The sequence below is a fragment of the Penicillium soppii genome (assembly GCF_028829465.1).
Source record: "Penicillium soppii strain IBT 18220 chromosome Unknown utg000005l, whole genome shotgun sequence".
NCBI lineage: Eukaryota > Fungi > Ascomycota > Eurotiomycetes > Eurotiales > Aspergillaceae > Penicillium > Penicillium soppii.
In genome coordinates, this window is record NW_026643235.1 from 3,131,507 (window position 1) to 3,145,965 (window position 14,459).

The window sequence follows — 14,459 nt, forward strand, 5'->3', positions numbered from 1 at the left end:
CAGCGTCACATATCGCAATATCATAGACTATAGACCAACTTTACCCCATTAAATCTACGTCTCAACATTAGCCCATGTCTGCAGCATGCACGGAGTCAAATTCCGTCAGAAAGTTTAAAATCGCTCGACTAAATCTGCTTTCGTATATCACGGGAAAAGAAACCCATCCGTTGACTCGCCTTCAGCGGGCCAATATCACCACTATACAGAATTCCAAGTTCCATGCTGCGTCCTACGTAATGCAACTCCTACCTATCTCCATCGCTGTGTGAGGGAAGACAACTCCCGAATCTCAAGCAACTCTCTAACCAAGCCAGCTTGGTGTCGTGGACTAGGGCATTCACCAAGCCTATATTCTCTACAGAATGGCACTTCGTCCATGTCTACTCAGCTCATTGGGAGGTCAACTCCGCGATGTCGTCGTTGTCCAATCCAAGCAGGTAAAGGACATCGACCAGACTCTCGCCGTTGATGCGGGTCGGCGCCTCCAGCTGGACCTTGGACTTGGCGCGCCAGGCAACGCCGAGGCCGGCAGCGTGCAGCATGAGTAGGTCGTTAGCGCCATCGCCAATGGCGATTGTTTGCGAGATGGGAATGTTGCGCTCGGCTGCAATGGACTTGAGGAGTGTGCGCTTCTGCGCAGCGTCGATGATGGGGTACGAGGACACGAGCTTGCCGGTTAGGGTTTGGCTGGCCTCGTCGATTTCGAGCTAATAGAGTTAGATTGATCGGATGAAGATACAGGGTCTAGGCTTACGTGGTTGGCAACGGCAATGTCGATGCCCAGCTGTTCAGCTAGCCACTCGGCGAGAGGCTGGAAACCACCGCTGACCACGGCAAGGGTGTAGCCCAGAGTCTTCAATGCTCGGCAGAGCTCACGGGCACCCTTGGCGATTTTCAGCACGGACTTCAGCTTCTCAAAGACGTCTGCGGGAACACCGCTCAGCAAGCCGACGCGCTCCTTCAAGGACGCAGAGAAGTCCAGTTCGCCGTTCATGGCGCGCTCGGTGATTTCCTGTTAAGGTCAGTAGCTGGGATAAATGTGAGCCTTGACAATTACATACGGAAACCTGCTTCTCAACACCAATGAATTTGGCAATCTCATCAATGCACTCGTTGTCAATCAAAGTGCTGTCCATATCGAACACAGCCAGGCGCTTGTGCCGGCGGAACACGCTCTCCTTCTGCAAGACAACCTCAACGTTCCACTCGCGCTCAAAGCGCCAGATACTCTCGTGCTTCCGCAGATCCGGGAACGAGAGATAATCCGGGTTTGGCGGGGGAGAGAAAGTGACTTCCACGACGCGGGGGTGCTCCTCGCGATCCAGGCAGCGGTGGGAGGTGTTCATGCGCTGGTAGGGCGTAGGCAAAGTTTCCAAAATCTGAAGGAAGTTCGTCAGGCACATCTGCGAGACGTACGGTCCGTAAAGGTGATCCAGCGGCTCAGGCTCTGGCGCGGGTGGCTCGCGGGGGAACTTGTCCATATCTTCTGTCGGAGCTGAACCCTCGGGCACGGTTGGTGCTGGGAGGGAACCACCGGCTGCAGGACGGGGCGTCGCATCGGGGTGGAAGTGGGGGTGGATCGGATTGGCGGATTTGTAGTAGATTGTCGCGACGATTTGCGCCGTGCCGCTTGGGAGGGGGTTCTCGTGGTGGTTGAAGATGTTGTGGATAATTCCGCTGTCAGTGACGCGCTCGGGATCCGGCTTGATTGGGTTTGCGTTCAGCACTAGGTTTTCGTCCACTTGGTTGGCTAGAACCTCGCTGATGTTTGGGTTGATCTGGTTGATTGGAGCCATTGGCTTGTATTGTTGGTGGTCTTGCAGGAATGAGCTGCTGCGCATTTGGCCGAGAGATGGCCGCGTGGGACGGCTGGAATCTACCATGGTGGACTATGGAAATGATCTGGTAGAGTGCTATTTGTGAGTTTAAGTTATGTTGAAGCAAGAAGATCAACATTCGAAAAACCACCGGGATCGGCACAACACGTGATTCAATACACCCCACGTTGTCTCTGACCAATCGGGGCTTGGTTTGTTAGCCCTAAAAACATCTACAACATAAACTATAAGACTGGTTTTTTTTCCCAAATTCCAGTCAATGATGCGCATGTGTACGTAGGTATGTGCTCATTTTTAAAGCCTCGGCCTGAAATGCTCGTTTCTTGTATGCTTCCACTTTTTCTTCTGCGGTGTCTTTCTTTTGTCTTCCTATAGTTATCCAGTCCTGCCAAATCAAAACCTCAAATTGCCATCTCCCCACTGTTTCATCCATATGTTTACTTGGTCTCTTTTTATAAGAATAGCTTGATTAGACTGCCGCCGCCGCCGAACCTGTAATATCTGCCGAAAATGTTTGTACTCTGAAACGGGTCGCACTGGAACTGGATCAGATGTTTTCGGTGGCCCTGAGCTCTACGATGTGGACTGTGTCCTCATAATGGGTGATGCCATAGTAAAGTGCTGAGAAATTTGCTCCATTGAGTTATATTATGGATAGATAGCTGTAGCATCTAGAGGCATGCGGCGGGCGTCCCACATCGCAAGATTGCAGATAAATAGCCAATGATGCACTACGAGCTGAAAATAAACGTCCAAACTCCATGTTTCTTCATGGAGCCAAAAATATACAAATGGGAGCTTCACAGCCAAGTAAGCCGCCTTGGCTTTTCGGTCGAATCTTGGTAATATCTCGATTCCAATGCTGCATGTACAGCTTTCAATGCCGCTTTGCTCAGCATGGCTGTGATTGCAGAAGTAGTTAAGAGAAACGGGTTGTTTGTAGACCAAAGTGGTAGCCTATCCGAAAGCGGAAACCCCTCGTTATTTCTATCGAGGATCTAATGGCTCGGGTGCCGACCTTCTGATGTTGATTTGAAGCTCCTCTGTGGCTAAGGATGATGGTCTTACTTAAACTATTACAGCCTCGGATTAGACTTATCTACATCAAAGGGCCTTCAAATAAATCGCGAAGGCACATGAAGTCGAATTTGTGGGCATCTGTGGTGTACCAAAAGTGGGTGATGTGGATGAAAAACCCCGAGCTGGATGATTATCAGGTGCCATTGGTGCACCGGAGCGGGATGAAGAGAACGAAGACACTTGAGATTCACGAGGTGAGACTCCCCTGATTTCTGTGGTTACATGGTACGGTGATACTTCGTAGATTGAGTAGCTTCATGCTCACCTGATCAGCCAAGTCAGCTCCAACCAATCAGGCCATAAGAAAAGAACAAAAAGTGAGGTTAACATGAAGATTCAGAACACCTCTCCAGCCCACTAGCTCAGTGGTATAGGCCGGTGAAATGCCCTACGCGGTTGTGGACCGGGAGCTTGCGTGTCCGAGCCAAGGCGAGTGCTGTCTGAAAACAGGATTTTTTACAGCCTGGTCCAGCCTGAACAAGCCCCCCTCCTTACGGCCAGTGAAGGGACTGAGAGCCGATTCAGCATCGCTAACACTCGTAAATTAGATATCCTGGCTATTAGTAGATGAAGACGCGTTGGCACTATTTTGTGTGGTACGAACGGGAGGTACCGGACCAATATTGTGTAACTATTCCTCGCTACCTAGATAGACATCTACTGTTAGCAGTATCATAGAAAAACCCCATTGATACCTAGGTAGGTATATATGTACATGACATCTCTCCGGATTTCCCCACATCTTAGGCCCACAATGTAGAATATACGTGTAGACAATGCTTGGTAAATACATCAGAAAGTAAATCAATAAGCTTTACTTATATCAATCTTGTAATTGGGATGTGGGTCGGGCCTATCCCATTGTTCTGTAGACTAATTATCTAAGGAATCATGTGCCGAAGGAGGACTTCTATTCTACCCGAAATCAAGCCTAGCTCAACAAAATTGCAAAGTCTCTCATATCGATATCTTCATTTCTTGATATTTTGATTTAGCTTTTCAACAAATGTTGTTACTAATTGTCGGTCCTTACCCAGTTGTCTCTACAATAGATACATTGTTGATGAGACTGAAGTTGTATAAAAAGAATAAGAAAGCCGAAGGCCCCAACACAGTTTCTATTGAAGTTTGATTTTCTGGTCTACGCTGTAATGGTGCTGAGCCTTGAATTGCAAATTAATTGACAGCCCAATGAAAGGGGAGGTGTTGGAATTGTACGAGTTTGTAGCGAAGGGGTTTCGATGGAAAGTTTGGAAAGCACCACTCACATACACATTCATTTGGTTGTAGCAAAAGAAAATTGTACTTGACTCTTCCAAAGTTTCTTGTCCCTGCTTTGCTCACAACGATATTGAGTCATTCTTTTCTGATGATTTTGAAATCCATCCAAAAATAGTAAGTTCTGTCTCAAGTAAGCTCCGACTCTGGATTATGTGACTGACTCTTGTCGATACTCAGTATGGTCAATATTGTTGGGACAAATGATGCTGATGCTACTGTACCCGAAGATTATGTGAAACCTCCCGAAGACCAGAGCGGCCTGGGCCCAAATCCAATCGTGAGTGTGCTGTGTCAGTATGACTAAGTGGCATACCAACAAGAAATAGGGACCCTGCCGTGAGCTTTGCAAGATGTGTGGTCGACACGACCACAACACAAATAACTGTCCATTCCATCAATTTTTTGTGACCCTTGGAACTGAATCGGGATCGAGGGAGTCCTGCTGCGACCGCTGCAAGACGTGCGATCAACACGACCACGACACGACCAACTGTCCGTTACATCAAAATTTTCTCCCATCTGGGACTGAGTCGGTATCTATCCAACCTGTACTTATAAACTCCTCGGTATGAATAGATCTACACATGTGGTAGAGAGAGAGGATGATATTAATTATAATACAGAATGTCGTTGACGATGTGACACAAGCTCAGGACCCTGCATTCACCAATAACTTTCTTCCTATGACTCTTACCAATGCCCCTATTGAAGTGGATAGCGCCGATAATAAATGCGAATTACTTACCGCTGCCAAGGAACAGCTCAATCAGCAACAACGGATCGAGAAGTTTGAGGGGTCTTTACAGAGCCAGGGTATGCAGTCCAATGCTTGTCCTCCGGTGGGGGGAGCCACCGTAATTGACATTTTGTTCGCTGCTGGCCAGCAATAACTGTACCAGCAAGAACAGATCCACGAACTGCATACTCAACAACAGCAGTTCCAACAGCAGCAGACCCAACAGCAGCAGACCCAACAACGGGAGACTCAACGAAAACAAATCCAACAACAGCAGATCCAACGACAACAGAGTCAACTGCAGCAGATTGTTCAAAAGCAGCAGCCCCAAAATCAACCAATGCAACAATTACCGATGCAACAAGTGCTGATACAGCAGCAGCAAATGCAGCGACGGCAGATGCAACAGCAGCTGGCCCAAGAACGGCAGATCAAACAACGGCAGATTCAACAAGAGCAGATCCAACAAATCCAGACCCAACAACAACAGATCAAACAAAAGCAGATCCAACAATATCAGATCCAACAATATCAGATCCAGCAACAGGAATTTCAGCAACAGGAATTTCAGCAGCAGCAATTTCAAATCCTTCAGATCCTACAACTCCAGGAGCTTGAGCACCTTAGAGAATCTCAAGAGCGTCAAGGCTTACAGAGCCACGCTGTTGCTGCTTCCCAGCAGAAACTATATCAGCAAGAGCAACTTGAGCAGCAGTGGATTCACCAACGGTGGGTTCAGCAGCAGCAGATTAAGCAACTCCAGGAGATCCAGGATTTTGAGAAGCATTTACAGAGCCAGGGTATCCAGCCCCAAGCCTCCGCTCCTGTCGGTAATATCACCGAGAACTATGTGTCAGACGCTGGTCAACAGCAGCAAAATAACCTAGGGGACCCAAGTATTTGAGGGGTTACAGCAGAGCCAAGGTCTCAAACCATCAGGGCAAGCTCATCAACAAGTAGATGAGCAGGAGCAACGGATACGGCGGATAGACATACAGATGAAGGTAGTTGAGGCGCAGCATCGGCGGGAACAGCACCAACAGGAACAGTACCGGCAGCAACAGCAGCAAAAACAGGAACAGTAGCGCCGGCAGAGGGTACAGAAGTCTTTAGTGGAGACTAAAGTGATTGACGATGGCCATGGATCTCCACCGAGTTAGATCACTGATGAATAGCGATCTGCTGCTTGTCAGAAATCTGTAGAGTTCGGAAATCGGCTTGATTATCCTCATGAATATTGATGAGTATTCTCTTGCTTTCGTCCAATCTTGTCCCTAACGAGCCTTTCGGCCTTATAGACAATATTTTTAGTCATGTTAACACTTTTATTTTAAAAGAAATACCACTCAAGCAAAAGTCTCAGGTGAGCATATAGTTATGATCCACATGAATTCTTCGGATATTTAGGCTTTTGGGTCTAAACAAATTATAAGCTTGAAGATTCTACTTCACTCTTTTTGTGGTGGGGTTGTAGGCTTTACGTCCCCACTCGAAGACATAGGGTGCAAGTATTTACGCGCCGGGAATAGTGAATGAATGAATCAAGAAAATCTGGGCGGATATCTCTTTTTTAGATCTACGCCTGCTCAGTACCAAAGATGCTTGGTGGATTGACTCGATCATCGTCGGTCAACACTACAGCGGCATGTTGTCGACATTATGTCCAAATTGATTGATCCAAGCGGTTTGATGATAGTTCAGTGAGTCCATGTACTCTGCTCCGCAATAACCACCGGCTAAATCTACGAAGATGGTGTGCCACTACGCAGCAAAAGATTTATTCGGAGTAACACTAGTGCAATGGGGTCCAGATGTTCATCTACTTACATAGACTTGGAAGCTAACCCTAGAGCTACGCACCCAGGTAGATCCTTCGGTCAATATGAATGCACTGAGTCACCACAGTGGTACTACGTTGTAGGGTGATATTACCAACTCAGTAGACCTCTATACATGAGTATATATTTTAGCTCTTTTCCTATATAAAATAGTGAGAACTTTGGGCTTCCTTTCTTCTAGGAGCTTATCTCGAGAAACAATACCGTAGAAAGTGAGTTTATTGAGGAAGAAGAAATTTTAGAAGGATTCGAGTCGATTTTTGTGATAGAGGATTTGCCTCTACAATAACAAAAAGCCATCACATTCATGCTGAAGAGTCACTCAAAAGTTCCAGTACCATTGTCACAGTCCTTCACGGTTCGTTGTTGTGTTCCATCATTCTTTCATCATTCTATGGGCAATGGCTGTACTCCAGATAAATATAAAGTGAAACTAAGCTCTGCAGATCTCTTCCATTTGTGAATATGATTCGGCCGGCACGTGCGCCTAGTACAAAGCAAGTTAGCGCCATCAGCCGCCAATAACTGTGATTGGATTGCTGTCCCACACTACTTATGCTTACATATGGAATTAAGTTGTATACTACCTTACCTTGTTGCATTCCAAGCACATGATAAATTAGACCATTCATGATGAAGCGTGCATTACGGAGTAAGAAGAAGCATTACACTCTAGAATGAAGCCTATTATACCAGCAGGATAGCACAGAGTACAATGATGATGTTTGTGCTCGGCCGGTCCACTTAATATCATATCAACCAATCATATATCCATTTGTAATGTGCCGCTAAACCCGGTCGTAGCTTATACATAGATTGAGATCATAAGTGATGAGATCTCCACAGATAGTATTACAATTTTCAGCATAAAGCAACTCATCCATATCCACCATGTCCTAAATCAGAGAACAGATTATTTCATATCATGTACAGTAGTTGACCAGATCACCAGATCGGGGTATGACGATTTACACCGAAGCTTGGAAACAAGTTAACATTATCAGGGAAAACCCGGAAACCCAAATGACTGTTTGTCAGCAAACGATTACCAATATATGTCCGGGGAAACGTTGAAATGAGCGCAATCGCTAAGCCCTTGGAATGTTCTACCGAAAATCTTCTTAAGTCCGACCGACCGAATTTCGGGATCTTGCTTACTCACGTGATTTAGCGCGGATTGCGCCATAATTCTGCCGAAAAATCGTCACAAAGGCGGTGGTTAGAACTGACGTGATTGGGACCTTGTACCTCCCCGCCAGTTTAATATAGAGAGTGACAATGCCGTAAATGGACTAGCGCTACGAGACGCGCTATGATTGATCAGTAGGAATCTATGTGGGGCGTGAAGTATGAGCACGCAAGAGCCCTGTCTTGTTATATTCTCCCCATGATTTCAAGGCTATAATTCTCGCAATTTGATCCTTTCTACTCTGCACTTTCACCTTATTTTATCTTGAATCATCCACTAGAACATTCAATTCACTCGTCTTCTCCGCGTCTTATCAACTTGCCTCTTTGCCCTCTTTTGCTTGTTTGCATATACTCAACACAATGCCTGCGAAGGACTCTTACCCCTCCGAGATGGAGGTCATCGACCACCGTGATGCCATGACTGAGTCTGGCTATGTTAGTGCTGGTTCTGGTGCTAGCGAGGAATATGTCCCCGAAATCGTCTTCACCAAACCTCACCTTCAATTCTTGAACCGCCAGCTGCAGTTCCTCGAGCCTCAAGGTTCGTATTGATATCACAATGGCCCCTCTTCCAGTAGAGCCTTGTAGCTGACTCATTATTACAGAAATCTTGAGATGGTGTGTTACTTCACTGCCTCATCTCTACCAGACCACTGCCTTTGGTCTCACTGGACTTGCCACACTTGATATGCTATCCAAGCTTGAGGTGCCTCGCCCTCAGATGGTCGACCTCATCTTCCTTGATACTCTCTACCACTTCGATGAGACCAAGTCCCTGGTTGACCGTGTCCGCCGCAAGTACCCTAACAACAACGTGCACATCTTCAAACCTGCCGGCGTTGACACGACTGCCGAGTTTGAACAGAAGTATGGCACAAAGCTTTGGGAGATTGACGACCAGCTTTATGACTGGGTTGCCAAGGTTGAGCCCGCCCAGCGTGCCTACCGTGAGATGAACGTACACGCCGTCCTTACCGGTCGTCGCCGCAGCCAGGGTGGCAAGCGTGGCGACCTCGACATCATCGAAGTCGACGAGGCTGGCCTCATCAAGATCAACCCCATGGCCAACTGGTCCTTCAACCAGGTCAAGGAATACGTCAAGAACAATGATGTCCCTTACAACGAACTTCTCGACCGTGGATACAAGAGCGTTGGTGACTGGCACTCAACCCAGCCTGTCGCTGAGGGCGAGGATGAGCGATCTGGTCGCTGGAAGGGTCAGCAGAAGACCGAGTGCGGTATCCACAACAATCGCTCCAAGTACTCCTTGTACTTGATGGAACTAGAGCGTAAGCAGCAGGAGGAGGCTCAGGCCCTCTCGCAGGCTCTGAACACCCAGTGCGCCCCTGTCGCTTAAGTGACCTCATTCTGTCTTGCCTCCTTTATCCTAGCATACCCCTCGGCGTTTCCTGCGTGATACCTTTCGTTCCTGATATGCCATTGAGCGACTTATCTTTGCATTTTCTTTTTACTTTTACACGGCGGTTCAAACCCCTTCAAAAGACGGTGTAGAAAATACTCGTCGCTTTTACCCCTCCCCGCCCTCTAAGGGTTTCTGTACATAGGGAGCTGGGTCTTCTCTTACCCATATTGGGGTTTTGAGACACGATAATGACAAATTACACATGATCAGATGATAAGCATCAATCTATTACATCTTTTACAATTTGAATTTTCCACTTTTCATACATGTAATTTGGTAGAATCGTCGTTGATTTTCTGTGGTGCCGATTCTGTTCGTCATGAGTCGGATCACGTGGATTAAACAAGCCCTAGAGATCAAAATCCTTCGACCATGAGAGCGAGGTGGAAATCAGGCACCAGTCGTCTTCCATCAAATGTTTGAATTTTATTTTGTTTGATCATCAGGCACCATGGTATCGACTAGACCTCTTCTGGTACACTCGGTAACTGTTTCGCTTAAACTTCAATCAAATTCGGGGGCCAATTCTGCAGAGCGTTGGCAAACTTATCCAAAGTAATAATTCATGAGCTAAATACGTATCACAAATAGCTTGAGTGGATTGAGTTGACCATCAGCATGAGTGGTATGGACGCTATTCAATAAAATTGCAGCCCAGCAAGTGTATCCCATTGACTATAACGCAGGGTTTTGTAACACGCATGCATTTACTTCTGCTAAGCAATTACCTGTTCCTAGATTTTCCTATGTGCTAATTTTGGGTAATTTCCCTTATCTCCTAGTTGCATAAACCGGAGACAGACAACAAATCATCTCCTCACTCTCCCCGCGAGCTTCTATCTCAAGCCAATGAATGACCTTGAGTCTTTCCTGGATCAGAACACTATACATTGTCATAATGCCATTAACTTGGCTCTCGAGAATACAATGATATTTGCCCGAGCAAGACCCCTGCATTTAAGTATGGCCATAGACTAGGCCATGTAACGTCAGGTCTCGTAAAATTAATCTCTTCGTTTTCGAAGATCCCGTTTACCGCTGTGGAGATTCAATAACCATCAAACACCGAGATTGAGTGCCGAAATCGGACCTCTATTCTACGTCTAGTTTCAGCGGTTATAAAAACCAAACTCGGTGTCAAAGCGGAACATTATTAGCGTTAAACCGAGGTTGCTTCAAGACCCACGAGAAACGATTTTAAATCGCAACCGGACTCGAGAGGAGGTTTTTTCGGACCATCAATCGATCAGAACGGATTGAACTGGTGTAATTTAAGTATTACTTCTGAGACAACACCTCTATCACTTCCAATTTATAAACTCTGCATACATTAGAATCAAAGTCAGAGTATACCTAGGCAGATGCTGAGCCTTTTGAAAAATAACACAAAAACTCTTAGCGAACGTTAATTTGTGGTTGTTAAGACTTTGTCTATTAACCATTTGCTTTTTAACTCGTCTGTTAGTCTCATCTATGCAGCGGATCTACAGTAACAATCCCCACTTGCCATTAGATGCTCAATAAAGAGACGAAAACTGACACAGGTAATGACTTTTTCCTCACTAGATCAAAAATTCACAGAGTAGTTTGATGGTTACTTTGAAGAGTTTTGATGATAATATAAAGCCTCTGTGGTCCAGGTGGCGTCCCACCATATACAAAGTACGGTGCATACGGCCCTAGTCCATATTGAGCGATGACCCCTCAAGCCAGTTCAGCTGAGGCTCAACTCAAGTTTTTGTGTGAATTGTTTTGAACTGTAACAAAGTGCTGAACCCAACCGTCAAATTGAGGCCTTTTGGTATAATGTCTGGAAATCAACCCTCTGAGCGTCTCACTCACTGGTTGGAACAATTAGATCACTCTCAGCTCTTAGATCCGGCCAGTGACAGCGTTGACGCAACTTCTATTGACACAAACTCTATTCGCAAAGAGCGACCCCAAAATTTTGACAAAGAAAGAAATGGGCCAAGTCCATCGAACGATAGTGCGCATCAAGATTACTGGTCATACGATGAGATTCCACAAGAAATCCCTCTACCAGACTCCCATGCCTCATCTTCCGTAACTGAAACACCAATTATGGACCAGAATGCATTGTCAGATTCACTAGAGGATATTTTGAGAAATATAGATCCAGTGAAATCACCTTCCACTTCTCTGTCTGATTACGTTTCTCTGTCAGATTACAATTCGCATTCAGAAGTCTCAACTGAAGAAATGCCCAGTCATCGTGTGGGGAGTTCTGCACGAAGACAGACGCCAGAACCGAGGCACAGAGCTCGACAACCATATGGCCAGACACTTGAAAATGCAAAAGTCTTGGAACATATCAGACTTGGGAATGTTTGCAAAAGGTCTCGTCACAATAAGACTCACCTTGTTTATTACGATTATTTCAACGGCCTCATATCGAGCGCAACGGAGATTTATAATGCCAAACAAATTGCATATTTGAGCAAACCGCCACAAAATGTACAGCAGCGACTTCTTGTCGTGGAAGATCTATCCAAAAGGACCATACTTGCTTTAGGGCAAACCTTCTGTATCAACCCAGAATTCTTCGAAGAGCATTTGATAAATTCTGGATATGCTGGTGGGGAATACGACATGTTACCAGCCAAAATGTGGCCGACAGCATCACTAAAGAAGTCGTATATCTCAACGAAGTGGATTCGACCTGTCTCACGGCTGCCTATGTATTCTTGGAATTATACGATGCAGGATCTTGCTACAAATAGCTTGCCAGGTACAGAAAATCGAGAAGAGAATATCGACAAAGACGAAACTCCGAAGGGTCACATCAAGCATATCACGCCTAACGGAGTAGTCACTACACGAGCTTATACAAACATTTTCCGGTCGGAATGGCATCTATGGGATAGTTCCCAAAGAGCAGGGAATGTGAGGAGGGATTGTGGATTAGAAGAGAGGATTACTGTCTGGAAAGGAACGCTTCCAGGCCGAGCTTGTGAATTTGGTAAGTTCTTGGACGTTGTTAAGCGAACCGTCAACGACCAGGACTGATAGGCCACGCAGTCATTGTCCTCGTCGATCCTTTGCCAATGGTAGAAGAGAAGCATCCAGGACCTATCGCTCAAGATTATCAAGAGCACAGATTCAAAGCAGATGATTATTCGGAATTCTCCGAGGTGAATACCGATTCGGCTGAAAGGGGCATCGCCCGCAGGGTCTATGACCTACGGTACCCGACTAGAGCAAATGAGCCCTTGCTCATGAAATGGGGCAGGGCAATCAAGAAACGGATGAAGAGAAGGATGAGACGCGACTCGGATTGGATCACTGTTTCGAGTATGCCCGAAGAAGTATCATTGCACAAAGTCATCATCACGCAAATTGCTCCTCGTCACACAATCGACATCGATTTAGACCAAGCTTTTCAATCACAAGAATTAACGATGTCTTTTGATAGAGAGATAAACTCGACCAAATCAACTCTTGATGGGGTTTGTGATAAACTCGAGCGAGATGGTAGACCATTTAATTTGAGCAGGTCACTCTTTCACATCATCAGACAAGACACATTGACACTGCTGAAACAATTGAGCCACAGTCTTGAGGAAGTCGAAATTGGGCTTCTTGATGACAGTAAAATGGAGGACCAATTATCGGTGTGGATCCAAGCAATTGGCTGTGCACAGCGCGAAATTTCCGAGTTGCAGGCTTCTGTGGAGCCTTTCATTGTGTTTTGCATTTCGCTTGATCTTCCTCTCAACACAGGTGAAGAGAATGCAGTCTTCCGCTCAGAATTGATGTGCGATCTTCAGAAGTTTTCGGAAAATATTACGCAGATGTCCGACCGGCTTCAGCGGACGTCGATTTTACTGACTTCTAATATGGGCCTATTAGATAGCCGACGCTCCATCAGTGAGGCTCAAGCTGTGAGCAGGTTGACCGAGCTGGCATTTGTGTTTGTTCCCTTATCATTTGCAACCTCGGTCTTCGGCATGCAAGTCAAGCCACTTGCCGATCCAGTGCCTCTCCGCAGCTTTTTCATAGTTGCCATTGTGGTCACAACATTTGCCTATCTCATGCGAGCGACCATGCGCAGCCAGTGGCTTGGTTATCTCAAAACGGTAATAAGACATGATGTACGAAGATATGCAAAAAGTCATAGTCTTCCCGTCCCGACCCAGTCAATTCCAACCCTCCTCACAGTTCAATGGATTGGAAGCTGGCTTGGTGTTGGTATCAAAGCAGCTATAGAGTCAATAAGAAGTACCGCGGTAGCAGTCTGGAGCCTCTGCAAGGAGGTTTGGGAAGTCTTTGGCTTTGTTATTCTCTTCATCTTGCTGAACGGATCAATTTCTGGGTTACTGATTGCTATACTTTGGGCACAACGTCTGGATCCTAGCACCCGGTACGCTGTAAGCATTGCTATTATTATGATCGTCATCGTGGGCGTGGGAATTCCATTTTGGTACTGGTCTGATCCAGACTTCCGGCATGCGTTGCCAAATTGGATTCATGATAAAATGCGTTTCTATCAACCTTCTTCTAATTTGAGGATGGTACTCACCTCAAGTCTCATTGTCGTGTTGATGATGATTCCATTAATACTAATATGGATGCGCCCGCTAGCCAATGATATCAAATCAGGGCTTACGGCGGGGATTCTGATGTCTGCGATCTCTATCATGTGCTTGCTCATTTGCTGGTGGTTTAAGGTAGATTTCCCTCTTGCGGTCTCAGCGCGGATGTCCCGATCTTGATACCCATGTCAAGGACGTCAGTGACTTCCTGCTCTGACATTGCTCAGATTTATAAGAACAAGTCACCATATACTTCTACATAAAGTGTTGATAATGGGCTTCGAGATAGGCTCCACTCTTGGTACTTTAGACCTAATAATCAATTGTTTGAGTCTAGAACATTGGCCACTTTTTTGCAGACGATTGTAAGAAGACTGCATCATTATTAAAATTGTTTAGGAAAATCACAAAGGGTTGTAAGAAAGCATGAGAATATGACAATGAAGGCACATTCAAGAATATCGCTATAGTGGGAAATCATATACCTTCAGGGCTAGTCTATGTGCTGACTGTGCA

The 14,459-nt window shown here is 46.0% G+C and overlaps 5 protein-coding genes across 5 annotated transcripts; 3 read left to right on the top strand and 2 right to left on the bottom strand.

Annotated features, from left to right (window-relative positions):
- Positions 1 to 392: 392 nt before the first annotated feature.
- Positions 393 to 1,886, bottom strand: N7529_006626 (phosphoserine phosphatase SerB; the record flags this gene model as incomplete). Its single annotated transcript, XM_057242153.1, has 3 exons — positions 393 to 710; positions 758 to 1,015; positions 1,065 to 1,886. 3 exons carry the CDS (start codon positions 1,884 to 1,886, stop codon positions 393 to 395), a joined length of 1,398 nt encoding a protein of 465 aa, XP_057097512.1.
- Positions 1,887 to 4,380: 2,494 nt separating this feature from the next.
- On the top strand, positions 4,381 to 5,842 carry N7529_006627 (uncharacterized protein; the record flags this gene model as incomplete). Its single annotated transcript, XM_057242154.1, has 3 exons — positions 4,381 to 4,479; positions 4,826 to 5,015; positions 5,106 to 5,842. 3 exons carry the CDS (start codon positions 4,381 to 4,383, stop codon positions 5,840 to 5,842), a joined length of 1,026 nt encoding a protein of 341 aa, XP_057097513.1.
- Positions 5,843 to 5,865: 23 nt separating this feature from the next.
- Positions 5,866 to 6,080, bottom strand: N7529_006628 (uncharacterized protein; the record flags this gene model as incomplete). The annotated part of the gene is made up of 2 exons (XM_057242155.1): positions 5,866 to 6,045; positions 6,072 to 6,080. 2 exons carry the CDS (start codon positions 6,078 to 6,080, stop codon positions 5,866 to 5,868), a joined length of 189 nt encoding a protein of 62 aa, XP_057097514.1.
- A 2,247-nt stretch (positions 6,081 to 8,327) lies between these two features.
- On the top strand, positions 8,328 to 9,324 carry met16 (phosphoadenylyl-sulfate reductase (thioredoxin); the record flags this gene model as incomplete). Its single annotated transcript, XM_057242156.1, has 2 exons — positions 8,328 to 8,508; positions 8,573 to 9,324. 2 exons carry the CDS (start codon positions 8,328 to 8,330, stop codon positions 9,322 to 9,324), a joined length of 933 nt encoding a protein of 310 aa, XP_057097515.1.
- A 2,286-nt stretch (positions 9,325 to 11,610) lies between these two features.
- N7529_006630 (Mg2+ transporter protein CorA-like/Zinc transport protein ZntB) lies at positions 11,611 to 14,123 on the top strand (the record flags this gene model as incomplete). The annotated part of the gene is made up of 2 exons (XM_057242157.1): positions 11,611 to 12,370; positions 12,421 to 14,123. The coding sequence occupies 2 exons, from the start codon at positions 11,611 to 11,613 to the stop codon at positions 14,121 to 14,123; spliced, it is 2,463 nt and encodes an 820-aa protein (XP_057097516.1).
- Between the last annotated feature and the right edge of the window lie 336 nt (positions 14,124 to 14,459).